Genomic DNA, 27,833 nt, shown 5'->3' with positions numbered 1-27,833 from the left:
TTTAAGAAATTCATGATGGAAATAAAACAATTCTTTCCTTTATTTTTTTTTTAAATACAGTTACTAGTGGTTCTGTTGGATCATGATCTAAAACTGGTATGAAATGCAGAAATTATAATACACTTCCTGGATACAGGAAATATTTTTAATACACTTATGTTTTGTTTCTAAGCTGCAGAGTGCCTTCATCTTTCAGGTGTTCATGATTCAGTGCCCTAGTGATGTCATTGGGGAAGCTGTATAGAAGAGACTGTATAGAACTATTAAGATCTTTTTCCTTTGTTATGCAAACTGCAAAAAGTTTTAAGTATGAGCTATGTTATGGCATGGTTTGGAATAGTTGGAAAATAGGCGAATCATTCCATGTATTAGATTTTTACATGACTCTTAAGTATCCTTTCATATATTATTCAGTATAATTCTTCAGTCTTTTAAAGGGCTCCTTTTTGATCCAACCCATGTGAGTATCAGATGGCCATGTAATTTTTAACGAAGACTTGACGAATAAGTTTATTGAGTCTGTAGTTACTCTACCTTACTCGTTCCTCTTCCTATAGTGTTTTCAACAGATTCTTTGAGAGCGAGCTGCCTTTGCCAATCATTTGGCATTGTCTAAGATAACATTAGTTTTTTTTATCTCTCCTCTAAGTTCTCTGTAATTATCAGTTGTTACAGTGCTAATTTCAAGAACGTGTTGCAAGCTGCTAAAGAGCATTCTTCACTTACTTTACTTTGAAAAAGTTTATTTCTTCTGTATTGTTTTTACTACATTTAATGGACCATATAGTTCTAATTGCTTGAGGGCACGTATTACTCTTAAATCACTGCAGCACTAGATTTAAAAAAAAAAAAAAAAGCAACTGAGCCCTTTTGTAAACTCTCAGAGCCAATTTCTGATCTCAGTCATATTGTTATAAATCAAGTTTAACTCCATTCACTTTATTAGCACCATTGTATCCAAGATCAAGTCAAGCACCTGAACACTGGGTACTAGCCCCAAATGCCAGTGCCTGCAGGTTTTTAACATACATGATTTCATGTATTAGGTGAGTAGATATATTTACTATAAGCATTAATCTTCTCAATCAGCTGGAAAATTACTATAAACCCCTACTCAACCCCAAGCTTTCTCTATAAAGTTAGCAATTATAAATAGGGCCTCACCTTATAAAGGATTGTGTTGTCTAGGATGGAACTTCAGTTGAATTTAAACATAAAAATCTAGAAAGAGGATGTAAAGTAGCAAAGCAGTCTTTTTACTTTGTGAGCTATCAACATTCTTAGGCTGTGAAATAGCATGGTAGGTTTGAGACCATGAAAACAAATATATTTAATTCTGTTAAGTAAGCTCTGAAATCTGACCATTTTTGGACACATATATGGACCATAAGATGTTGATTCTTATGTTCTAAAATCTGCAAACAGGAAGGATAGTCATTGTTTCTAGCTATAGATTCAAGTCCTGTCTCTTTAGCATGAGTTAAATTAAAGCAAGATCTCCAGTTCTTCTCTTCATGGATCCAAATTCTGCATCAGGAGTCTATAACCAGAAATGTAAAAATTCATTGTAAGAGCATATATTTCTTATGTGAAGTCTCATGGAAGACTGAAAACCCACTTTTTCTTTCCTTTGATAACTCAAAAAAAGCAATAAATGTGCATTAGACTAATTAAAAAAAAAAAAAAAAAGGAAAGAAAGAAAAGAGAAGACATTTAAAACCAGATTAAAACTGTTAGTTTTAGCTTTTGCTTAAATAGATGTGAAATCATTGATTTTGTTGTGACTTCATCATTTTAACTATTTCAATAGTTAAAACTCTGCATGGATCCTTAAGAGATGTTTATGTACAGTCAAGGTATTTTTATGCACTAAGTATGTAACCAGAAAGTTACCTTAATTTATGCTACTCAGCCACTGTGCATTGCAAGAGACAATTTCACATTGAACAGGAATAATCATGAACACATGCAACTGATTGTTGGTAATACAGCTGACTTTAACACTGCTCTTGCTGTTAAATTTCATTTTAGATTTATATAATTTATGTATTATAAATTATAATTCATATATTATAGATTTACATAATTTATTTTAAAATAAATACCTCTTAAAATCTTTTTCAAATTTAAAATTTAATAATAATAATAATAAATTTATTTTTTTAATATTTTTAAATTACCTCTTTTCCAGAATTTCTGATATTTCAACATTTTATTTATTTATTTATTTATGTTATGGTCAAAGAGATACCTGTTATGGTCAAAGAGATGATAAAAATTGAATCCTTCAAACAACAAAATTCCCCAATTGTTTCTGTTTTGAGATATAAAAAAGGTTTTATTTTAATGTTTTTCATCAAATCAAAATGTTTTGTTTTCATTCATTTAGCTGATATAAAATACTTCAAGTTGTTACAACATCAAATTCTTTTTTTGCATAGGGATGTCTGATAGTAAGTGTAGGATAGGATCAAAATGTCTTATTTCTTCACAGTAAGTCAGGTTCCCATCTGGATTACATTCCTATAAAGAAACAGACAGGCTGCCTGCACAGAAACTGTGCTTTGACAGATTTAAGTCTCAAGGAAGTCCAACCAACTAGAAGAAAGTAGGAATTGAAAATAAAACTTCCTTTGTCTAGGAAAAGTGAAAGTCTGTTTAAAGTTCTATTGAACTAATTCAAAATGAAGTATTTCACGACAACTGAAAATCATCCCCTTTCTGAAAGGGTAATACAGTACTTATAGTAAAATGTCAGTAAGGATCATTTCAGTGGTTTGGAAATATCATTTACTACCAGGAAAGCTTTTTCAATGTATTTGTTTTACTTGCCATTCTTTCAGCAAAATATTAAGGTGGATGTCATAGCATTAGATATTTTTAATGTAAACCTTGCACACTTACATGTAATCTGGGATAATTATTACATTCTCTTTTTTTTTTTTTTTTTTTTTTAATCTAAATACCAACCCTGGAGTATTTGTAAAATTTTGCAACAGTTTGGCATGCTTAGACTTATAAATTTTATGCTTGAACAGCTAACAAATAAGCTTTCTAAATCAATACAATGCTTGTTCTGATCTAAAATATTTGCCCATACAGTTTTAGACATACTGTTTTACATCAAGTTCTTTAGTTAAATTTCACTTAAAATAATGCTTTAGGCATATCCAATTCTTGTAAATCAAATATCCTCTGGTATATGCACTCATATACCCCTTGAATGTAGTGTCTGTAGTTTGGGATTAAACTGCAGTGATAGCAAAACTGTTAATCCAACAATAATAGATTGGATTATAATAAAACAGTAGAACAATAATAGAAAAAATGGAAATATCAAACTTAAGGGGTTCAAAATATACAACAACTAACGATGTGGTGAGTGTTTGCTCAACAGCCATGCAAACTCATTGTCTTTTTCTTTGAGGTGTACTAAACTGTAATGCATGGCTCATTAGGAACATGTAAGGACAGAGACAGAAGCATGCTATGTACCATATTATAAATATTACCTCACATTCAACAGTGCAGTGTGAAATTGCCTAAAGAGTCTGTTACAGTTGAGGAGCTCCATAAGGGCTTTTATTCTCTTCAGTGTTTCCTTATGGAAACAACAGAACTCTGCGGTGTATAAATGTGTGTAGACCTGGCATGGTATCAGTGATTAGAGAAGCCTTTTGTCATAATATACCTTCATATTTTCTCTGTTGCAAAAGATTTGAAACATATAATGAAGAATTATGTGCTTTCTACAGGATATTTGCTTCTATTATCCAAGATATACCAGACCTGACAAACTTTAAAAAAATGAGTAACACATTTCTGAAGCATGCCTGGGTCCTCTTTCTTATAGTTTCCTTTGTTACCATCCAGCTATTGACTGCATGAAAGCTGGTTCCTTGCATACACTACCTGTGTACCCGTGCAGGGAGTGGCGCTTATTGATGGGCTGTAGGAGCAGTTTTCAACATCTTAGACTCTTCTTAGTTCCTTGGCAGGAAGCAAGCTGCTAGTAGAGAGAACCTTTGGGTATGTATGAGGACACACTGCTGTTCTGCACATGCAGGAAGTCTCGTTATGTGACAGAAAAGGTATCATACACCACGTTTGCTAAACATTCCTTGGCTTTTCATAACTAGACAGACTGTAAAGAGGTATGTGGAAAGGAGCAGGTAACAGCTTTCATCGTTCTGCCTGAACAGGAACAGCTAAAGAAGCAACTAGGTCTGGGGGTTTCTCACTCTTCAGCTGCAAATCCCATGATACTTGTGAAGAACACATGGGACGTTGTTTTTTCCATATTTTTTCCAGTTTTGGCTCTTTCCTCCACTGCTTCTGCCCAGATGGTGGACTAAGAATTCAAAAACATGCAAAAAGATTTATCCCATGTGTTTTTAACAAGGAACACAGGATTTGAGGCTTAAGTACAGGAAATCCCATATTACATAGGATTTCTGGCAGCTGTTGGTAACATTTTATCAGTTGCAGAAGAATTTTCTATTACAAGCTGAAGTATGTGGTTTTCCACTAGAATTGCCATTGGGATTTGTGTGTCAAGACACAATTTGTATATGCTGCCCCTACTTTGACTTGTATGATATTTAAAAATAAAGCAAAATAAATGTAAAGAAAAATCCTTGTGCTTAGAGGACAATTTATCTATATTGTTTTTCACCTTACAGCTTTTGAAGGAAATTATTGGCCCCAATATTTTCTCCAAAAACAGAAAGAAACTCTGCAAAGAAGTAAGTGTCTGACCTATTATTTAATGTTCATGTTGCAACTATGAGTAAAAACTGCATTCAACTACAGTCCAATATTGCAAAAGACATTGTACAAAACACATTAAAAATAAGTCCTTGCCTTGCCTCAAGGAGCATTTGTTTTAAAGTATTATTGTTTTAAAGTATTATTTTTTTAAATTATAAATGAAGTATTTTCCTATTAAAAAGGTGGTAAAATGTTTCATCTGGCTACGGTAAGTTTGACACTAATTGGAAAATGCTGTGGTCTGCCATACTGAGTTTGATTCCTAAGGATAGAGGAGTTATGAGCAGTTACATTGACTTTCAAATGATGGAATCCAAATTTCTAAATTTGCTATTGAATTTTTGTTAGCTGTTTGATTTTCCTTCCTGCAGTTCACTGTCTAATATTATCTAAGAATTTAGGAAATTGAGTCTTTTGAATCATTTCCAAAATCGTGGAAGTGAGAAAGTTGATTCTATGTATACACTTAAATCTATGAGATTATTTTAAAGATTGTAGATTACAACAAATTTATGCACAAATAAAGGATCAGAATATGGGATTGTTCTTCCTCTCTTCTGTAGCCAGCAGGGTGTCAGGGTATCCACTGATCCAGACAGATCTCCACTCCAACATTCAACTGCAGCTATTGTTCTATGAGTCCTGATTAATTTCACAAAAATTCCCCCTGAACTCCTAAGAAAGTTTGTGTGCATGCATCATCTTCTCTAAGCAAAGTTAACTCCAGCCACCTACTTATTGCAAATTTGTGCTAGTCCTTCTGAGTCTAAAAACTATGAAAGATGGTAATATATTTGTGCCAAAGCGCAAAGCAAGTAGTACATTATAATTCTAATTACTAAAATAGTTAGCAATCAGAACTGCTCTATAATTAAAATTGTATCTTTTGACAACAGTGGTATTTTCAGTTACAAAGAAGTTTCATTTGGGTTAAAGAGGAGGCTGAAACAAGTACTTGAAGCCAGAGTCCAAAGGGAATATGCAAATTCCAATTGCCTCAGAAAATCCCCCAAATTGAAAATAATTGGAGACTGAGAAAGTACCTAGGGAACTATATGTGAATGACTTGATGGTACTGTTCCCTTGGGCAGTCTCTTAAAGATCACTACTGGAAAGAAAATACTGATCTACATCAACCCTTGGGCAGAACAAGTGCAACACTTCATATGTTCTGAAGAAACGTGAAGCACTGACTTTTTGATTTTACATTTCATTCGTTAAACATCTAGTTTTCGCAACTCTGAAAAGAATAAATACATATCAACTTGCTGAGATGATAGACTGTATTTTACATGAGGTGCTGTTCTGCTAAGACAGGATACAGAAGGATATAACCCTTCTGAAAGCACACTTTCTGAAATAAATGTGGGTATCAGTTCTAATATTCTGAACAATTTTTCCACCATATTCTGTTTACTGACATTCTTCCTAGTAATCAATGATCTTCACATCTTATGTTAAAATATGATGCTTTTCTAGTACATTCTGTCAAAACGCAACTTTGAGTACTTCCACAGTTCCTGCATTTCAGTGGTTGACAATGAAATTCTTAATCTAGTTTGGGGAAACTGCAGAGGTGTAGAACAGCAACAACAAAAAAGAATGATATAAAATGCAAACTTAATAGGAGAGGCATTTTTTTTAGGCCAAAGCAACAAAGAGTGGCTTGTGCTGTGTGGTCTCTCTTTCAGCTTGTAAATGAAAAAGCTGTATGGAAATCTACATTAGTTCATGCTAAAGGGAAAAACAATTAAAAGAATTCAGCAACTTTTCCCTGTCTTCTGTCAGTTCATAAAACAAGATGAAGAGTAAGGCACAGGTATACACAAATTAAAAGAAAATCCCTAGATATTGCTATAATAAAAACTGAACTCAAAAGACAATCACAGAATTGTCTAGATTGGAAGAGACCTCAAGATCATCGAGTCCAACCTCTGACCTAACGCTAACAAGTCCTCCACTAAACCACATCACTAAGTTCAACATCTAAACATCTTTTAAAGACCTCCAGGGATGGTGACTCCACCACTTCTCTGGGCAACCCATTCCAATGCCTAAAACCCTCTCGGTAAAGAAGTTCTTCCTAATATCCAACCTAAAACACCCCTGGCGCAAATATATATAATCTCATTTTAGACTATCTTGAATTATTCACATTCCCATTTGTTACTTTTCTCTGATAAGATGTAAATAAAAACAAATAAACTACATTCTGAAGGCACTCCTTTATATGTAGAAACAAACACCTATTGCACTCTGACCATTGTATAACCCCAGGTAATCATTCCCTGGCACACTCTGAGAAAGCTGGGGTTTGTTGGTCAGTATCAGTTAAGCACAACTCTGAATTGGCTAGGTTTGAACATGAAGGATCAATGATAACAATTAGCCAATTCCTATTTTCCAGTTAGACGTTCTGGACAGCACAGAAGTATGGAAGAGGAGTACTTTTTGCCAGCAGGTAACAGCTCACTGGAAGACAGTTTTTTTTTCTACACAACCTGAATAAAAATAGTAGCATTCTACAGAGATTACATCACTCTTTAAAAAATATATTTCAGCTTTGAAACAGTGAATATAAGTTGCAGGTAGACTTTGCAAAACTGACCTGATAGTTTCAGCTTCAAAGATGTAATCTAAGATACCTGTGCTTAATAAACCTGCATAAGCAAAATCATTAAACAATGAAAAGCAATGATGTAAGTCTGGAAATGCATAACAAAAGATATGATTTTACTTATTTCAGTAGTTCTTTCAGCTTCAGAGGGACTGCTCAAGTGCTTTAAGTAGGTATAGAAGTGTCTGTAACATCAAGTGCTGGAGTTGTATCTCTCCTTTATGATTCAATTCAACCTCCTTTATGCTGTCCCTTCCGACAAATAGCGATTACTTCTTAAAAATGAAAAGTGATTAAAACATTCCATGTATTTACAAAGCTGGCTTGAACTTTGTCACACAAAAAGAGAGCAGAAAGAGTGGGGACTTAAAGTGGAGCTTTGTATACTGTCTTTGGATATCTAATGATCTGACCGTACAATGATTCGTGATGCTTAGATAGCCATAGATAGCCCCATAAATGGTGTATCTGAGATCCTAAGATGTCTCTACAATAGAAAGTTGTTGCCTTTACAAACAGATTGTGCAGACTACAATAAGATAGTAAACCTTTTTATCACCCAAGAAGGAGATGGAATGGCGTCTCCCAAGCTAAAAGGAAGCCAGGGAGTTTTGCTTGCGTTCAATGAAAGGGTATTGCTCTTACTCCAACAATTGTTTCGCTTCCTGAGTTGAAATAAAATTTTGAGGTTACAGAAGAGTCACTAGCTTGTTGTTCACATAATTAATATGGGTAGAAACTTACTAGATTTTCCTGATAGTATGTTTGAAATGGCAATCAGAATGAATAAACGTACTGTAAGGAGACCTAAATCTGTCTTTCTCGTTTATAGTTATGAGCAAGGATTCCTGTTCTACCTGGGGTGGAGGGCACTTTTCAACCTTTGATAAATACCAGTATGACTTCACCGGGACCTGCAACTACATCTTTGCAACTGTATGTGATGAATCCAGCCCAGATTTCAATGTTCAGTTCCGCCGTGGGCTGGACAAAAAGATTGCGAGGATCATTATTGAGCTGGGACCTTCTGTCATCATTGTTGAGAAAGAAAGCATTTTTGTCAGGAGTGTTGGGTAAGATACTGAGATGAAAGTGGAAGTAGTGTTTAAAAAAGGCAAGGAGCTATACAGCAGTTTCAGTGCAGAAGCGTATTGGAAATTAATGAAATTATAGAAGTTAACACAGGTTACTCCCATTTCTTCCTATAGAATCTCAAGTATTTCATTTCAGCAATTATTTGAATCAAACATAGAGTACATTTGTGTAGGCAAAGGGATAAACTAACCAAAGCAGTTTTCACGTTGGAACTATGGTCGCCTCACTAATAATAGTCTACTTACAAGAATTTAAGACTCTACTTTAAGCACAGCTGAAACAGTTTATATGCTTTAGTAGGTACGGCAATATTTAAATTCCTGTGTTATGCATTTGATTTGAGACTTAGGTAATTCTGAGCCCTCTGTGCTAAAGGGTAACACATATCTAGAGTACAAGAGAAATTGACAAATGTTGTTTTCAACAAAGTGAAAAGTATTGAAGGGGCTTTCAAAGAAGTTCTTGTGTATGAGACCACGGACTGTTTACATTATCCAAGGATTACTGTCTTCAGAAAACAGCTGTTTTATTGAGGAATTGAATTGATGGGAACCCTTGGGTTCCACATTGCTCTTTCTTCTAGACAAATTGTTCCCAGACAGGAACACTCATCCAGGGAAGTTTTCAGCACTTTTATCAGATAGGCAGCATTGATTTATTTTATTTTTTGGTCTGTGGGTACATGCAGATATGGGAAATAGTTGCCTAAGGGTTGTCTGTATTTTGTTATACTCACTCAGTTAAATACAATAACCATCAGCACAAAAAGATGACTTGCAGCTGTATCTTAATTTTAGCAAACTGTATTTAGAAGGATGTCCTCTATTAGTTTATTTTCCAGGAGAAATATAGAAATCTCTAGGTCTAACCCAGTGGTCTGCATTTTAAATTGTTGTCTTGCGTTCACAGCAACTAAACACAATGACTGACATGGGCTAATGTCGCTGAAAGTCCTGTGGTAAGGTGGGAAGTTGGCATGGGTAACCATAGAAGGGCCCATACAACCTATGTTTCTGTGGTTGTGTCACATATTTACCAAGTACTTAGCAAAATAAGTTTTTCTTTAATGTTGTTGCTTTGTAATGTTAGATTTCAGCTGCAAGGCTGAAAACCTAATTCTGCTACAGTATCCCCATTATGGTTTTCTTTAACCTTTTTAAGTTTGCAGACTTGAAATGTTACAGTTACAAAGGAGAAAAACTCTATTTCTTGTTGCTACAAATACTAGGATTACAGTGTGTACTATGTCTAAAAAGAGACATCCAACACCAGAGGTATGAGAGAATTGGTTTCTCTTCTCCCTCATTACAGTGTCATTAAGTTGCCGTATGCTAACAACGGAATTCAAATAGCCCCTTACGGCCGCAGCATCCGCCTCGTGGCCAAGCTGATGGAGATGGAGCTAGTTGTCATGTGGAACAACGAGGACTATCTCATGGTTAGTAAAATGTTTTTGTAAAACAAAATTCTCATGGACTTACTGGAATGACAAGGTCTCTTTAGTTTTAATAGGTGCTTTTTGCCTGTGATCACTTTTTGGGTATTCTTCTCCTGTTTCATCCATTAACCTTGAAATAAGCAACTTTGCTTTTTATGCCTTCATATCCTTTCACTTCCAGCATTGGTAGGTAACTAAAGCCACCAGTGTTGAGATCTGTGGACATTTCTTTGAATTCTGTGCATTCATCAGTCTATTCCAATAGCTTAAATATTTTGCTAAAGGGAAGTTGAAGTAATTGAAGTTGAAGTTCTTTGAAGCTGAATTGAAGTTGAAGTTGAATTGAAGTTTTGTAGAATTTAACAGTGTTATGTTATTTACAGTGTGCTTCCCCTGGACATCTTTTGTTTACAAATATATAGTGCTCATAAGAGCTCCTTTGTATTTGTCCTTTTTTTCTGAATCTTTTCATATTTTGCCCCCAAATGCTTGATATATTTTAGAGAAGAGCATAAGTTTTCTCTGCCTGAGCTGTAATACTAATGCCACAAAAGACAATTTTGAATTGGTAAATCTGATAAAACAGGTTAATGTGTAATAAATGTCTGTGAGATTTCCACCGTTGCTGTCACATATACAACAGGAAATACTTCTGTGACAGGTATATACCATATTCTACATACAGTCAGAACCTGGAATTTGTGCTCTGTCAACAAACTTACAAAAGAAAACTTTTATTTTCCTTTCAGCTACTTAGAATATTATCCTACCCTCAGTTTCCTGCAACTGTCTTAGAATCTTATTATTTTATTAAATCAATAAATAAAATCACAGCAGGCACTATGTGCTCATCAGGAAAATAAGTTACTGCTTCCAAAACTCTCCCCCTCAGTCAAGTCATTGAAATTAATGAGAAGGAACTGCTTTAATTGGATTCTTGAACTGCATTTGTTTCAGAAAGGTAACACTGTGTAGATTATTTTAATTAGTGCAATTCTTATAAATGTTTTGTTTTATTTTATTTTAGGTTTTGACTGAAAAAAAGTATATGGGAAAAACCTGTGGAATGTGTGGAAATTATGATGGTTATGAACTAAATGACTTTGTGAGTGAAGGTAAGATCTAAGGGCAGATCTAACTAAATTAATGTTGCCAAATGCAGTACAGTGTTCTGTATGCAAGAAAGAGTTCTGAGAAGGCTACGATATTTTTTCAGGTTGTAATGAGTTTAACCCCACATTTTGGGGGTTATACAGAATAGTGAATAGGGTAATGAGGCATGAATTAGTAGCTGGCAAAAGATTGTGTAATTGGCAGAAAAACAGTAGCAGCTGCTGTCTTGTAGGGTAGTAGATGTGCTAAATTAGGTAATAGCCCAGAGAGATGATCAAGGTGGTAAAAGTATGTTTTACTGAATAGAATGCAGGTAAAGGGCAAAAGAGATAGTTGTTATCAGAAATTAGACTTAATAGAACCTTTTACAGCCAAAGAGTAGTATCTGGATTTTACTACATCACAACAAATAAACAAATCCACATGGCTTTCTCCTGACAAATTATAACCCTTCAATTTACAGGAAAATTGCTGGATGCATACAAATATGCTGCATTACAAAAAATGGATGATCCATCAGAGATCTGCCTGTCTGAGGAGATACCGATTCCTGCCATTCCCCACAAAAAATACGTAAGAAAGATCTTGGATTTTCTGTAGCAAGATTTTCAAGAGTGATAGAAAGACAAATTAGATACTACCAATAGAGAGGCAATGGTTTCATAAAGCTCACTTTCATTAAAACGGATGAAGTTAGAAGTTGTATAGCATGATACAGTAAAGGAAAGGAGTTCTTTGCATCAAAATACATTTCAAAAAAGGCCCAGGGGCATTACTGAAGCTGGATTTATATCACTTGTATAAATCCACCAGCATTCAGCTCACAGCCTTCTGAAAATCAGTGCAGGTCAACACAGGAAATTCATGGAACTCAGTGAAGCTTTAATGAACTTCGTACTTAACAACTAACAATCTGACATTATGAGCTGTACAGACATGAAGACATTCAATAGTACTTTAAACATACATGTATTGCCAGGTAACACCATTCACAACAGGGTCAACCACTATCAGCTGTATCACTTCCAGTCTTAGATGAGAAGAAAATCAGCATACCTGCAACATGATGCATCCAAATAAATATGGTTTGACCGAGGGCACTTGGTAGCAGCAAAGAACAAAGTGCTTACATTTCTTTGAATTTGCAGATACAAGAACCAAGTCTTATTTAGTAGGATGATCTTCTTAAGTTGTTTGACCAAGGAAATTCAAATCATAATTTCCACAGAGAACAGGAATTTCTGTGGGTCCTGCAAGGACCAGACTGTCCTGAGCCCTGTGAAGAACAGCTTTACCAATATTACTTGTATTCACACTGAGAAAATTACTTTGATCTGGTGAATAATTTCTGTTGGATAACAAGTTTAACCTTTTTATGTTGTTTCTCTTTGACATGTTAAACTTCAGTAGGCAACATCAGAGGCAATACAGAGGTATCAATTGCATGCATAACGGAGAATGCATGTTGCTATCTCCACATATTGATGTTTGTCCTGGAACACATTCCTCTCCCTACTGACTCACCATGAGACAGCATATTGCAATGTCTCAGCCATTCGTAGGGAGATTGATGGTACTGAAACAATGACTACTTTTCAACTTAATGAGAAGTGGAACTAATTCCGCATATCAAGATTTTTCTATTATACAGCACATTTATATTCCCTTCCATTTGTGAACTTGTAATGCATTTTAAGCCAAATGTATATTACAAAACTGTAGGGGGGAAAAAAGGCAACAGTAAAATCATAACTAGCAGTGATTTCCAATTGTGGTTTTCAGATGGGAAAAATACTACTAGGAACTTTTTTTTTTTTCTTTTTTTTTTTTTTTTTATTTAGGCCATGATCTGCTCTCAGCTACTTAACCTAGTGTCACCAACCTGCAGTGTGCCAAAGGATGGGTTTGTCATTCGTTGTCAGCTTGATATGCAGGACTGCAGTGAGCCAGGACAAAAGAATTGTACTTGCTCTACACTGTCAGAGTATTCAAGGCAATGTGCTATGTCCCATCAAGTGGTGCTCAACTGGAGAACTGAAAACTTCTGCTGTAAGTGCAGATATTTTATTCACAGAATCACAGAATCATAAAGGTTGGAAGGGACCTCTGGAAATCATCAAGTCCAACCCCCTGCTAAAAGTAGGTTCTCTACAGTAGGTTGAGCAGGAAAGCATCCAGGTGAGCCTTGAATATCTCCAGAGAAGCAGACTCCCCAGTCTCTCCGGGCAGCCTGTTCCAGTGCTCTGTGACCCTCACTGTAAAGAAGTTCTAATGCATATTCACATGGATTGTACTTAATCTTGCTATGTATTACATAGAGGGAGAATGATTCTTAACTGGAATTCAAAATAGACTGAGAGAAAAGTCTCTTCTGTCATAAATCAAGCAGAAAATATTTCTTTAAAAAAACAAAAGTGGTATTTGGTAAGGCATTGAGAAGGAAAGCATGGAAATATCAAAGGAGAAAGAGGAAGTGTGAAAAGTAGCTCTTAGGTGTAGATCAGTGTCATAAAGGAGGGAAATATCCACCATGTGAAAAGAGTTGAATTTCTGACAGGAGGCTATTTTCTCTTAATATAGTACTTTGATTATCCTACTTGGTAAAGTAGCCAATGAACAGAGACAACTTTTAAATAGGCTCTGAAGCATTTGAACTTTTTCGCTAGCAATTGCTATAGCCCTTTTATTCATAGCTTTTCACTAGTCCATTTTCAGGTGTTCAGCCTTCTTAATTACAATTACTGACAGGAAGCAAATAGAAACCAAATCTTCCATTATTCTCCAAGCTGTACATGACTTGACACACTTTTGTTTGTTTTTTTTCAAATGCCTGTTTGTTATCAAAGTTCTGATTCACTTTTTACAAGATCTACCTGAAACTTAAACCTATAGTCAGTATTATGGAGCATGATTCATTGTTTTATAAAAGATCATTATGATCACGAAAGAGTCAAAAGTAACTGAATCTGATGTTATTTCTAAACTAATTCACATACTAAACTGCCTGACAATGCAGCTCATGCCAACAAAAAGGAAGTTTCAAAATGACCAAGCTTAACGTCATATTGTCCTTCAAGAACACATTTTTTAATTATATTTGTATTTATCCTTTATATATATTTATATTGAAGAGTAGAAATTGGTAAAAATAAATGCTTTGATTGGAACATACTTCTCTTTACCCATTGAAAAAAATCAATTCTTTTGAGATAATCTTTGAGATTGGCTACCATTACGATTTTAGCATAAGAATAGTGAAAGCCCATTTTTACTTTCAAGGCCTTGCATCATTTTGCCCTACCAGCATCTCCCATACTGTTTTTTTCTGTTTTCTTCTTGATCTTCATATGCGCTGGCATGGCTCTTCATTTTTTGTTTTCTATTTAACAATGAGATTTTTTCATTCTTTCCTCTTACTGAAAACTTTCCCTACTCATTTCCATTATTATCCCCAAATCTTTAACATGCCCTTCCTTCTGAAATAATTTTTCTTCTCCTCCTATCCAACATTATCCGTCATATATGTTGGTAACCCATTTTATTTTTTGTTTGGTCTGCAATAGGTTTTAAACCTTCAGAATTATAAATTCTTCAGGGGATTTTGTAAACATTGATAAATATTAGTAAGGCACTATGTAAATTTACAGAACGGTACAGTAAGACTTAATAATTACAGTAAAATCACGGTCGTCTCAAAGTCATAGCAGTTTTCATATAACCAATAGACCATTACAAAGATTGGTAGTAAAGTGATAAAATGCAAAGCTAAAAAAGGAAAGGAAAAAAAAAAGGGGCAGGAGAGTGCCAGGTGGTGACTGTGAACCTTTTTTTTTTTTTTTTTTTCCAAAAACGAAGCTGAGAATCTTCAAATTTGCTAATATATTTCAAACATACAAATTTAATGAACTTTTAAGTTTTAATTGTTTCTTTGTCAACCTTGTCTCTAATGTCCCCTTTCCCCACCTCACTTTCCTCTTTCAGATGGTGAAAAAACTCTGCTTGAATTTAATACATAATAAAACATGTATTTTAAGTTCCATATCCTAGTATTATTGCTAGATAATTGAATTCTGAAAAGCAGTTAATGCCTGAGAAACAGAAACTATACAGAAGATAAAGAGTTATATGCTTTAAGTCCTTTGAATACCACAGAAGTTCTTGGAGTTCAAGAATCATTTGGACAATGCTCTCAGGCAGATGGTTTAATTTTTAGGTAGTCCTGTGTATTGGAGCCAGGAATTGGACTCAATGATTATGTGGGTCCCCTCCAGCTTTGGATATTTCGTGATACTGTGAAAATTTAATTTACCTGCTTACTATTCTTCAAGCTTCTGCTTCTGAAACTTTTTCAGGTTTCTGAAAGGATTTTCTAGTAAGTCTGCCATGAGAAATTAATAAAGGCTAGAATGGTGATGATGATGAAGAATATTCCAATGATAAACTGAGTACTTAGATGGGGTAACAGAACGTTAATGCTAGTAATCACAAGGTCTTCTCCATCCTCTGTGGCAGATGAGAGATTCTTCTATGTTTATGCTTTAGAAGCCTTAACACTTACAGTGTCGGTTGTTGCAGCTGTGGGAAAATGTTCTGCTAACCAGATCTATGAAGAATGTGGTTCTCCGTGTATTAAAACCTGTTCCAACCCAGAATACAGCTGTTCCAGTCACTGTACCTATGGCTGCTTTTGTCCAGAAGGTATCATTTCTGTACTCATCATAAAAGACCCATGCAAATATTTTTGGCATATATCTATAGTCAAATGGAATAGACTTCTAAAACAGTAAACTGGCATTGTGCTGCTAGCACTGCCATTTCTGAGAGAACATGATTTAACTGGAGTCTTGAATAGTCATGGTCATTAAAGATCCTTGGTCACTATTTGCTAGAACATAGTCATAAACGCATTTTCCTCAGATGACCATAGTATGCAATGGGATAATTGTATGCTGCCTTCTTATATTTCTGTAGTATAATGCAAATTGAGTAAGATATAGTTCATTTCCTCTCCTAAAGAGGTATCTAGCCTTTCAGAGCACCAGCAAGAGGCAGAGTACCTCAGAGAAATTCTGCAATATTATAGGCATTTTATAAAGCTCCTTTAAAGTAGTTCAAGATGAACAAGCATAGAAAAACTATAATTATGACTGTCATGTTCATTATTTCCTGAAGCTGAAGCCAGAACTGAATTTCTGGAACTGAAATATTCCCCAAGGTTATTGTGATATGGGTATTTATGTTATTACCATCACTTTATAGTAGCGATAAATAACATGGTGTGAGATACACATTTAAAACTAGACTTAGGAACTAGATTGTGTCCGTCCCAAAATTCTCAACTTAGTTAGAGCACCATAGTGAAAATTTGGAAAAAATAAACTTCAGGCGTAGTGTTACTTCGGGCTAAGTTCAAATTAAGACAATTAATTACCTGCACTTTCATGTAACAAATTAGCCAAAGTTCATTATCACTTGTAAAGAGTCAGTTTTATTTTAATTATAAGGGAAAATTTCCTCCACATTGTATTTCTAACTATAGGCAGTGGCTGTGCAAGAATAGCATTTGCAAGCTGATTTTGGAGGACATACAAGTTATAATAGCTTTAGTGTTAAATAATGATATAGAAAAGTATTTCTGTTGTTTGCCTTCTTTGGCAGGAACTGTTCTTGATGACATCTCAAAGAATCGAACATGTGTTCACCTTAATCAGTGCCCATGTACACTGAATGGGGAAACATATGCTCCTGGTGAGACAATGAAAGCAGCGTGTAGGACGTGGTGAGTAGCAATGGGTTCCAAGTGACTGAAAAATGTATCCTAACTCTTCTGAAGACAGCTGCAAATGTGTGAAATCATCTCTGAGGTCACCTTCTTTGAGTGTCACAAACTACACATTTTTAATTTAAGATGCACATGTTTTATTTCATGATTCATCTGCAGAAATATAAATGCTTGAAGGAGGCCATACAAAACAATAACATTACCTCCTATAGAAGTGGAGGTAGAATTAGTTAGTACAAAACAAATATAAAAAATATACTTCTTCCTGGCTATCTCAGCAGTTTTAATCACCAAATCAGTCCTTAAAACTGTATTTTGGTTCTGCAACAGAAAATAATTATTTAAGACAATATTTTTTAAATTTGGAAATTATATTAAATGCAGAATGACATTTTTGTTGTGTTACTTCTCTTGCTGTCATCATTCAGATAAATAAAGTAGAGGATAAAATCTGGAAAGTGGCCTCAGAACTAAAAGAGTAAGTGTGCTTTTCATGGGTAACCCATTCAGCAAATTTTATAGCAGTCCATACCAGAGTTCAGCAGCTTTAAATTCAGATAAAAAAAACTTCAGCTCATATACTTACACGCAGAAAATTAAAGCACGGAAAGTGTGAAGGGAAAAGTGATAAAAATTTTATCTTCCACCACTGGCAAGTTGCTGAGATTTTAGAATGAAAGTGAAGAAAAATTTCAAAATAGTGGAAATAAAAATTCAGTTTATATATATATGTTAAATAGTGTATACAACTGATTTATCATGTTGATCAGTTATAGCAAAACTTCCAGAACAGATAATCAAATTCTCTTTGCTTATAAACAGTGACCTGGTATGAGAATAATCTTACACCAAATTTCTTTTTTTCCTCAGTAAATGTACAATGGGTCAATGGAATTGCAAAGACTTGCCCTGCCCTGGAAGGTGTTCACTGGAAGGAGGCTCCTTTGTTACCACATTTGATTCTAGATCATACAGGTTCCATGGAGTTTGCACTTATATTCTTATGAAGGTAATTTCCTGAAATGTAGAAACACACAAAATCAAATTAATATACTTTTAGTCTACCTTCAGTATCTTCTTGGAACACAAGCTGAGGTGTTTCTATGATATGCATTTGTTTCACAAATAATTTCTACTCTGACAGACTTACATTTTCTTTATTTTCCTTCAGAGTTCAAGCCTTCCAAACAATGGAACCCTAATGGCTGTATATGAAAAGTCTGGTTATTCTCATTCTGAAACATCACTTAGTGCTATAATTTACCTGTCTACGAAGGTAAGCAATCCCTCCACAGGTTCTATCCAGCTCTTCAGTAACCAGGATAGTAAAATAAATATGTAAAGTCATTGCTAGTAACCTGAGATGAAAAATTATGGGAAATAGATATTATACATAAGCTCCAGTGTATGCATACACATTAAAGATCTGTGTTGCCAAATCAACTTATGAAATTAGAGTTGCTGTGAAGAAAACTACAGTATTTTCAAAGTGAAAACTGAAAGCAGGATGGAATAACATGAGAAAAAGCCTGAATCAGTCTCTTTCTAATATGTAGGTCCTTGACAACACACTTGCTAAAATAAAGAAAAATATAAATACCATCAGTACAGCTATTTGCTTCTGATTCTATGTCCTTTTCATACAGGACAAAATTGTGATTTCTCAGAATGAACTCCTTACTGATGATGATGAACTTAAACGGCTACCTTACAGATCAGGTAAAGAAAAGGGAATATAAGTAAAATTTGTATTGTATTAAGTATCTGTTTTACAACACACAACTCAGCTTCTTTTCTCTAGTAATTGCCAATAGCAGTGGTTTTAGAGGAAGGTTAAAATCTTTCCCTATTCATCTGTCCCTCTGTCAAAAGTTGTATGTGGATGGAGAAGATGTGTAGACAGAATGCTAGAACATTTATATATGCATTAAAAATATATGCAATATATACATATATATGCATTAAAATCTGTAGCAGTATTCCTATGCTTCAAAATCTCTATTTAAAAATATTCTTATTCTTTTAGGAGACATCACTATTTTCAGACAGTCCTCGATGTTCATTCAAATACATACAGTGTTTGATCTGGAAATTCTAGTTCAAACATCACCTGTGTTCCAGGCCTATGTGAAAGTTGGATCACAGTTCAAAGGCAGAACCCTGGGTAAGAAATCGAGTCCCCATGTGAAGGGGAGAATGTACAGAGTGTAATTTTGAAAGCTCAATATTCAGCCTTTAAGGAATAACCATTCTTCTCTAGATTAAAAAAAAAAAAAAAAAAAAAAAAAAAAGCTGCATTGGGAAACAGATGTCAGGGAAAAATAAATTCCTAGCACAACTTTAAAAATAATCAATGGAGTTTGATGGGAGACGTTTTTCACATGTAGTATAATAATGTTCTTGAGAGGTGGGTCTATGTGAACCTCATCAAGTTCAACAAGGCCAAGTGCAAGTTCCTGCACCAGGGTTGGGTCAGTCTGAAACATAACTATATACTGGGTGATAAATGGATTGAGAGCAGCCCTGCAGAGGACCTTGGGGTACTGGCAGATGAGAAGCTCAACACAAGCTGGCAAGGCGCAGTTGCAGCCTAGAAAGCCAACCATATCCTGAGCTGCATCAACAGCAGCATGGCCAGCAGGGCAAGGGAAGTGATTCTCCCCATCTACTCTGCTCTCCTGAGACGGCACCTGAACTACTATACCTAGGTCTGGGGCCCCCAGCACAAAAGAGACATGGACCTGTTGGAGAGCAGGTCCAGAAAAGGGCCAGTAAAATGATTAGATATAGTCTGTGTTTATTGTGTAGCAACATTAACTGCAAAGGCACAACCTGCATTCTAGTTTTCTGAGGGGAATTAGAGAGGCTTTGAATGTTTAAAAAAAGTCTAAATGTATATTCTTGTCATTACAGATTTTATATACATAAGAAAACATGCAAAAGTATTTCATGACCTTTCTCTTTTTTTCTAGTTTAAAACCACTGAAAATGTTTTTATCCAAAAACAAGACAAAACTTTTTGTGTGCTTTGGTGTCATAGAGTAGAAGTGGATAATGTTAACCTGAGAAGTTAGAGGGAGGCTTAGTGGCTGAATGCAAACGTAATCAAGATTCTTTGGCGACTTGACCTAAAATATTCAGTGACATGCATCTAGAGCTTCTGACAAATTTTTTCACTATTGTAGAAGAATGAAACATAGACTGTTGTGTATGCATTTTTTGGTGTTCAGTCATCCTTTGCATTTCTAATGTTATTAGGTTTGTGTGGCAATTACAATGGAGACACTACAGATGACTTCATGACTAGCATGGATATCACTGAAGGAACAGCTTCCCTGTTTGTAGATTCCTGGAGGGCAGGAAACTGCAATCCTGCTTTAGAGAGAGAGACTGACCCTTGTGCTTTGAGTCAGCTGAACAGTAAGTTAACCAATCTCTCCAGCTAGCTTTGTCTGCCACTTCCATAAACCCAAAGAGGATTTGAGAGAAGCGTAGGCTGAGACAATTGAATATCACAAATTCTGTCACCAAGAAGACATTTCTGATTTGTGGAATGTATATGTGGTGAAAACTCACTAGATCTCATTCTAGAGATCTGGGATTGAGATAATGAATGAGAGTTTTTGTTGATATTTCCAGTGAAATTGTAACATCCATGAATGTCTTAGACTGTTGTTCAGCAGTACAGTATCTGAAATCCAGGCTTTACCTTCTCAAGTCCCTGCAGCTGTTGGTATTAAAAGGCACCCAGCTGAGCTGCTTGAGCTAAACCATAGTCTTGCAAGACATATGAAGTTGTCCTTTTGTTGAATCCATCATTGCCAACAGCTCAGCTAGAGTAGCATGCCTACTTTTGCTGTTAGAAAGTAAAACTATGGTTTGAGAAAAGCAGAACCAGCTTTAGGGAGGGAGTCCAGAGAAGGCCAGCAAGAATAATCTGTGGTCTACAGTGTGGGACCAAGGATAAAATGGGACAAATACACTAAAAGGAGAATTTAACAAGGAGAAAAATGAATGGAGATTTAGTAGTTTTCATATCTTCTAAAAATAAAATAATAGTATCCTCCACATCACTGGTAGAAAAGACACAATCTGCAATATATTCAGTTTTTCTATTAGATAAATTTTCTAATCATGAACTCATAATAATTTGTTTGTTGAATTTGATGATCTTGAAGGTCTTTTCCAACTTAAATGATTCTGTGATACCAAAGCATTTTAACAGATTGCCTGGGATGTTAAGAAATCTGAATTATTGGAGGTAATTAGTAATAGGTTAGTCAGATGTTAGTCAACACTAATGTAAGCATTCCTGGTGTTTCTTGGCAGGGGTATTGAGCAGATGAGCCTTTGAGATCCCTTCCAAGCCTCGAATTCTGTAACTGGCAGGGCAAAATCTCCTAATCTTCTTTTTCCTAACTTTCACTGGTGTTTAATGTCCATGGCTTTGTTTTTCTTAGAAATATCTGCTGAGACTCATTGCTCCATTCTTACAAAGAAAGGTACAGTGTTTGAGAAGTGCCATACTGTGGTGAACCCCATTCCTTTCTACAAGGTAGGAATTACTATACATGGAGTACAGAGGGCATCCAAATATGGACCACATTGTGCTTATATATAATATGCCACTCATTGGGATCAGCAATGCATAGAGGCTAAGAAACAAGCATGTTTTTGTCTCCACTACGCTGGAAGTGTGTTTGACCATAGACTGCCAATCTCATCCCTAAGATTATATGGACAGCACTCTCAGACATATTGTGGTCCTGTGTGGAGCCAGGAGTTGGACTCCATGATCCCTGTGGATCCTTTCTCACTTGGGATATTCTGTGATTCTAAGAATAAGAAAATAGTTTTGCTTATGCTGCAATTTTCCATGTCAAAAACTTTAACTCTGTAAAGTATTGTTTTTCCCTGGCGCATAATTGAGCTCGTTACATTTGCCAATCTCTGTGAAACATTTTGAGAATTAAAATTGAAAAGCGGTGAATATACAAAAGTATCTTCTAGGTACTGAGTATATTTTCTTCATATCAATCAGACAATTAACCCGATCGTTTTCATCAATTTTAGTTATGCAATAATATGTGTTTTGCTTGAGTTACCTGAGTAGTTCAGCATGTTTAGCACTTCCAAATGTCTGCTTCCCAGTAACAGAATAGTTTCCATATGTTGGGTTTCAGAGATGCGTCTACCAAGCCTGTAATTACGAAGAGACCTTCCCTTATATTTGTTCTGCTCTGGGATCGTATGCACGAACATGCAGTTCGATGGGTTTAATCCTTGAAAACTGGAGAGAGAGTATGGACAATTGCAGTAAGTAACTGAACAACCTCAGGTCAGCCATCAGATTATTGCATGCATAGAGGTCTATTTCTTTCCATTTAAGTGAATCAAACATGAATTTTCTATCACAAAAACTGAGAAAGGATGAGAACATATTTTAAAACTACATTAGTCATTAGAAAATAACTATATACTGTTTAAGCAGACCAACTAGTATGTGTAAAAGCCACATTCATATGAACTGGTGACTTCACAGATGTGTCAGAACACAACAAAAAATCATAAATGATACAACAGTATTCTAAGCAGTGTCCACATCATCTTAAGAGTAATGCAGAAAGTAATTGATGGAAAAAAGAAGAAAGCAGAAGTGGGTTAGCAGATATCGAACTTACAAATACCCTGCTAGTCTGTTTCAGAAAAGGACTGTTATTTTAAGACTTTTATCAAAAACTTTATTCACATGCTTTAAGATAAACATGTGGATGCTTCCAGGACTTGATAGTTAAGTGGTGGAATAGACAGATAAAACTGTATTGTGTTATTGTATAGGGTTAGGAAAAACAATGAAAGATTGGTTGCAGATGTGATTTTGGCTATTCTGCATCTTAGAGATTGACACAAATTTCACAGTTGTGTAAAAATACATTGGTATTTCTGCAAAGCTTCCTTTTGCGTCGTTTCATTCCAAGATACACAAAGAGGCAACAAGATATTTAACCTTGAAAAAAACGAAACAACCACATGGCTGTTGTTAAGCCCTGCTCTGTAATACTGTTTACTACAGCTCCACATCCTCAGGAAGAGAAGCCATAGGTAGCCTTAAGCATTGAAGCTATTGACAGAATATATGTGGCATTTTACTCTGAGTGCAGTGATCTTTCACAGCAAAGAGGATAAGAAAATGAAGTGTAACATACGCTCTTCTCCTGTTTTATAGCCATTCCCTGTACAGGCAATCAAACATTCAGCTACAACACTCAGGCATGCGACAGGACATGCTTGTCACTCTCCTACCGTGCCCTGGAATGTCATCCAACTGACATCCCTATTGAAGGCTGCCATTGTCCGAAAGGAACATATTTGAACCACAAGAATGAGTGTGTTCGTAAATCTCACTGTCCCTGTTACTTAGAAGATAGGAAGTACATCCTACCTGATCAGTCAACAATGAGTGGTGGGATTACCTGGTAAGTATTTAAGGATCAACTAATTTCAAATGAAAAGATGTCTTCATGGGGCCTCTGTGGATTAACCATAGTAAGAAGCTAAGCACTAAAGAGCTGCTCATTCACTCCTCCTTAGTGGGATGAGGGAGAGAATCAGAAGGCAAAACAGGAAAATTCATGGATCAAGATAAAGACAGTTTAATAACTTCCTTTGCTATTAATAAGCAAAAATAAGCTTACTTAATAAGCAGAGTAGTGTGCATAAGCAAAGCAAAATAAGGAATTTACTACTTCCCATCAACAGGCAGATATTCAGCAATTTCCAGGAAAACAAGGCTTTGTCACACATAGTGATTATTTGGGAAGACAAATGCCATAACTCCGTCTGTCCCCACTTCTTCCTTCTTTACCCCAAATTCACTGCTGAGCACAGTGTCATGTGGTATGGAATATCTCTTTGGTCAGCTGTCCCAGGTGTGTCTGCTCCCAACTTCTTGTGCACCCCCAGCCTACTTGTTGGTGGGGCAGCTTAAGAAACAGAGAAGGCCTCGAGATTGTTCAGCAACAGTTTTATACATATATATATATATATATATATATATGTTATATATATGTGTTATATATATGTTATAAATATAACATATATATATATGTTATATATATAATAGCTATATAACAAACCAATACATTGGTCAGTTATCAACACTATTTTGATCACAAATCCAAAACATAGCACTAAACAAGCTGCTATGAAGAATATGAATTCCATTCCAGCCAAAAACAGTATGGTTTCTGTTATTTTAATAGCAAAGGAGTATTTTTTAAGGTATCTTTTTTGTCACTTCCTAAAATGAAGAGATTCTTAAACGGAAAATATTTGACAAACCTTAAGCTTGGATATGGTAGAAAATTAGAAAATAATAGGTAAAATCTGATTATTTCTAGTCAAAGATAGTAGGAGACTTTGCCAACCACATTTGTACTGCTGTATACAAACAGCAAGATGGCTCACCCTTCACTTTCTAAACTGATGCTACTGTGCGCTAAAAGCAAAAAGGGGCAAACTGATCCATGTTCTGTTCTGGAGGATGGGGAGGTACTACTAACACAAATGAAACACCTTCAGTGGTGAAAAACAAGTTGTCATTTTGCAGAAAATCTGTATTTCTTTCTTAGGAGAGAACTGCACTGATTTTTTTTTTCTATTTTTTTTCCCCCTAGCTACTGTGTTAATGGGAGGCTCAGTTGCACTGGCAAACCTCAAAATCCTGCAGGTATGGGTCTGATGTGGTTTACTTTGTAACATATTCTTTTCTGCTATAAAATTTCTACTTCACAGTTTCCTATGTTTGTTTTGCTTTCTTTTTTTATAGAAAGCTGCAGAGCTCCTAAGAAATATATATCATGTTCTGACAACTTAGAAAACAAGTATGGAGCTACATGTGCCCCTACCTGTCAGATGCTGGCTACTGGAATTGAATGTGTGAGTTTCACAGCCCTAGGATATTAATCCTCTAGGGGAGAGGAAGAATGTTCTGGTAGTTACCTAGAACGTGAGAAATCTGGGCAGGATTCAGTTCCTTCTAGAGAAATGAAAGGAGATACTTCTTCTAACATATATAATTGAGCACCAACCTTCTTTCTATGGACAGTAGACAGTAAAAACATACACACATTCAAAAAGGGATTAAGGGAATTAAATTAAATGGATTACTGAATTAAATTATATGAAACAAATAGAATAAAAATCCATTAAGGATAATATAATCCTTCACTATCACCTCTGGCTTCGTAAGCTACATGTTGCTAGAAACTGACAGAACATGTAGCTTTCTGTTCGATTCTTTCACAAATATCTGGTGTCGATGGTTGTAGGGTTCAAGATACCTAAGCTAGGTGGACTTCTGGTCTATCCTGATAGGGTTTTCTTTTGCTTTCATACTAAGGAAAAAGACTGACTGGAACATTGTAATGTAATAGTGTTCCATGGTATAAAGAAACTTATATTGTGCTCTGTTTGTCTGAACGGAACGAAAGAAAAGTCTGTAGAAATAAAAGAAATTTTTCAGTCTTCAAGTATGTTTACTATCTCACACAACAGGTATATCTTATAACTTCAGTGAAACTAGAAAACTAGAAACTGAGCACGGATTCATTCTTGACACCTGTCACGTACAAGATAAAATACATTTTACATTCTTTTTCATTTTGCAATCTGTTGATCTTTACTAGATACCTACTAAATGTGAATCAGGATGTGTCTGCGCTGATGGGCTATACGAAAATCTTGATGGCAAGTGTGTTCCAGCTGAGGATTGTCCTTGTGAATATGGTGGCCTTGCGTATGGAAGAGGTGAACAAATCCAAACTGAATGTGAAATCTGGTAAGGGTCACACCACTTTCTATTCCTGAACCTCTGTTTCACTCAGCCATACAACTATATAACAAAAGCATTCAGTTGATAGGAGAGTAGGAAATAGCAAAAGCTGAAAGCTAAACTGAAGGAATATAATGACGAAGCACTATATTCCTTAAATAAAGAGAAGCTTAACACTTGGCAATATTTATGTACAAATGAGTCATGGTCTACTAGTCAGCTGTACTGGCTTCAGGGATATTTCTTCCACCTCTATATCCAAGGAATAAGGGCATCCTTTGTAGGGCATATAAATGTAAACTCTGTAAGGTTGAGGATTAACAGATCCACAAGGATTAACAACTAAATAAAGATGAGGGCACTGTCTTCCTTCTCTGTAGATATAAACAACCTCCCAAAAAGATTGCTTCCATCTCCTTAGCAACATTATCAAGGTACTTTATTCATTTTCCAGTTTCTAATCTAGTATAAAAAACCAGCAGCACCCAAACGGCACAAAACACAGATATCTATTTTCATTAATAGCAAAAAGAAATGAGCTTGTATTTTTCTTTAATGGAAAAGAAAGAAAAAGAGAGTGAAGATTTCTTTATCATGAATTAATTTTCTCAGCAATCCATGACTTTTATTTATGTATTTATACCTTACATTAATTGTGACTTGGTCACAGTGTACACAACTCAATTAAATGAATGTCTTATCTATAAAAATGTATGTATGTAAGAAGATGTAGGTTAAGGTGCTACTCCTGTGAAATCTGAGTATAGTTTCTCTTCTCACTCCCAGCACTTGCAGAAAAGGCAAATGGAAATGTGTTCAGAAATCAAAGTGTTCTTCAACGTGTAATCTTTATGGAGAAGGCCACATCACCACTTTTGATGGACAGCGTTTTGTTTTTGATGGCAACTGTGAATACATATTAGCTATGGTAACCTGGATCTTACTGCTTCTTTTGGCTATATCTTAGCATCAAGGAATACATTGATTTAAATGGCTGGTGAAAATATCATAGGATGTATTTTATCCAATATAGCACTCTGAATCTTTCTAAACACTTAAGGTGATTTTATATGTGCAACCAATTAAATAACATATAAAGTCATAGATATGTAACATATTCTCTACCAGTCAACTATGTCTTTCAGTGAAGTGATGTCATTTTGACCACCAAATCAGAGGTCATCACTGATACCTCCCAAAACAATGAAATAGCTAAAGCATGATACCCCAGTAACTCTTTCCTTTCTACCTACAAAGGTGTGGGTTCTGCAAAGAATAGAATGGTTCAGCTATGAAAGTTGTAAAATATTCTAGAACCTATATTTTAGTAGCCAACAGTGAATTTTAAGACATTCACAGATGGGCTGTCTCTCACATGAGAATGAGAATATCAGATAGAGATGGCTTGCTGTGTTGAAAGGCAGAATCACAGCCATGACATGTTTAAGCTTTCTTTACTTTGTTACACTTCAGACATAGAGTTTATTAGGTCTTTTTGCATGTATTTTTTTTTTTTTTAGGACGGCTGCAGTGTTAATAGACCTCATTCTTCTTTTAAAATCATTACTGAGAATGTCATCTGTGGGAAATCAGGGGTTACATGCTCTAGATCCATCAGCATTTACCTTGGGGTAAGATCTTTTTCTGTTATCCAGCAGAATAGTCATTTAAGCCCATACTTGCTTCAATTTTGGAAACTTCAGATATGTCTTCAAAGTGGTGTCTTTATATGTGAAATTATGTACTTAACCTGGAGCTTCATTGTTAATAGAAACTGCCATCATTTTTATCAGTTCTCATGTCAGTGTTTCAGTCCTCAAACTTCTTCCCTATGTAGAAGGCACAAAACTTTGAACCTTACCTACTCAACAGTGGGCTCTGTCAAAAGATTATTTTTTTCACCAAACTCAGTCTAAGAAAACACTAGTATAAAATTGAGGAATTCTTATAATGGATGACACACAAAACCTCTCCAGATTTCATAGTCCAGGTAATAACCACCAATTCAAAATATATCCAGATCGCTACTGTTTTACCTGAGATACATCTTTGAAATTAAAGTAATGAGCAATTATCCTCATTTCTACTGCTGTCTGACAGCTTCCAAAATCAGATAATTTTTGCCCTTGGATGTAGTTGAACAGTAATGCCCAGTAGCATCAGCTCATTTTAGTCTTCACTATCA

At 35.4% G+C, this 27,833-nt stretch overlaps 1 protein-coding gene across 1 annotated transcript in view; it reads left to right on the top strand.

The window, feature by feature from the left end:
• The first annotated feature begins 8,221 nt into the window (after nt 1–8,221).
• Nucleotides 8,222–27,833, top strand: part of MUC6 (mucin 6, oligomeric mucus/gel-forming) — a 29,047-nt gene continuing 9,435 nt past the window's right edge. The window contains exons 1-20 of the mRNA XM_032188040.1: nt 8,222–8,460; nt 9,794–9,920; nt 10,948–11,035; nt 11,497–11,606; nt 12,875–13,082; nt 15,609–15,731; nt 16,692–16,812; nt 17,686–17,824; nt 17,987–18,091; nt 18,462–18,534; nt 18,842–18,979; nt 20,074–20,235; nt 21,276–21,370; nt 21,999–22,131; nt 23,042–23,291; nt 24,492–24,544; nt 24,644–24,753; nt 25,503–25,654; nt 26,435–26,576; nt 27,169–27,279. Of these exons, the coding sequence (XP_032043931.1) occupies nt 8,222–8,460; nt 9,794–9,920; nt 10,948–11,035; nt 11,497–11,606; nt 12,875–13,082; nt 15,609–15,731; nt 16,692–16,812; nt 17,686–17,824; nt 17,987–18,091; nt 18,462–18,534; nt 18,842–18,979; nt 20,074–20,235; nt 21,276–21,370; nt 21,999–22,131; nt 23,042–23,291; nt 24,492–24,544; nt 24,644–24,753; nt 25,503–25,654; nt 26,435–26,576; nt 27,169–27,279 (2,679 nt within the window). The remainder of the gene's footprint in view (nt 8,461–9,793; nt 9,921–10,947; nt 11,036–11,496; nt 11,607–12,874; nt 13,083–15,608; nt 15,732–16,691; nt 16,813–17,685; nt 17,825–17,986; nt 18,092–18,461; nt 18,535–18,841; nt 18,980–20,073; nt 20,236–21,275; nt 21,371–21,998; nt 22,132–23,041; nt 23,292–24,491; nt 24,545–24,643; nt 24,754–25,502; nt 25,655–26,434; nt 26,577–27,168; nt 27,280–27,833) is intronic.

Source organism: Aythya fuligula, chromosome 5 (assembly GCF_009819795.1).
Source record: "Aythya fuligula isolate bAytFul2 chromosome 5, bAytFul2.pri, whole genome shotgun sequence".
NCBI classification, from domain to species: domain Eukaryota; kingdom Metazoa; phylum Chordata; class Aves; order Anseriformes; family Anatidae; genus Aythya; species Aythya fuligula.
The sequence above is the reverse complement of the archived record's forward strand: the minus strand, read 5'-3'. Positions and strand labels throughout refer to the sequence as shown.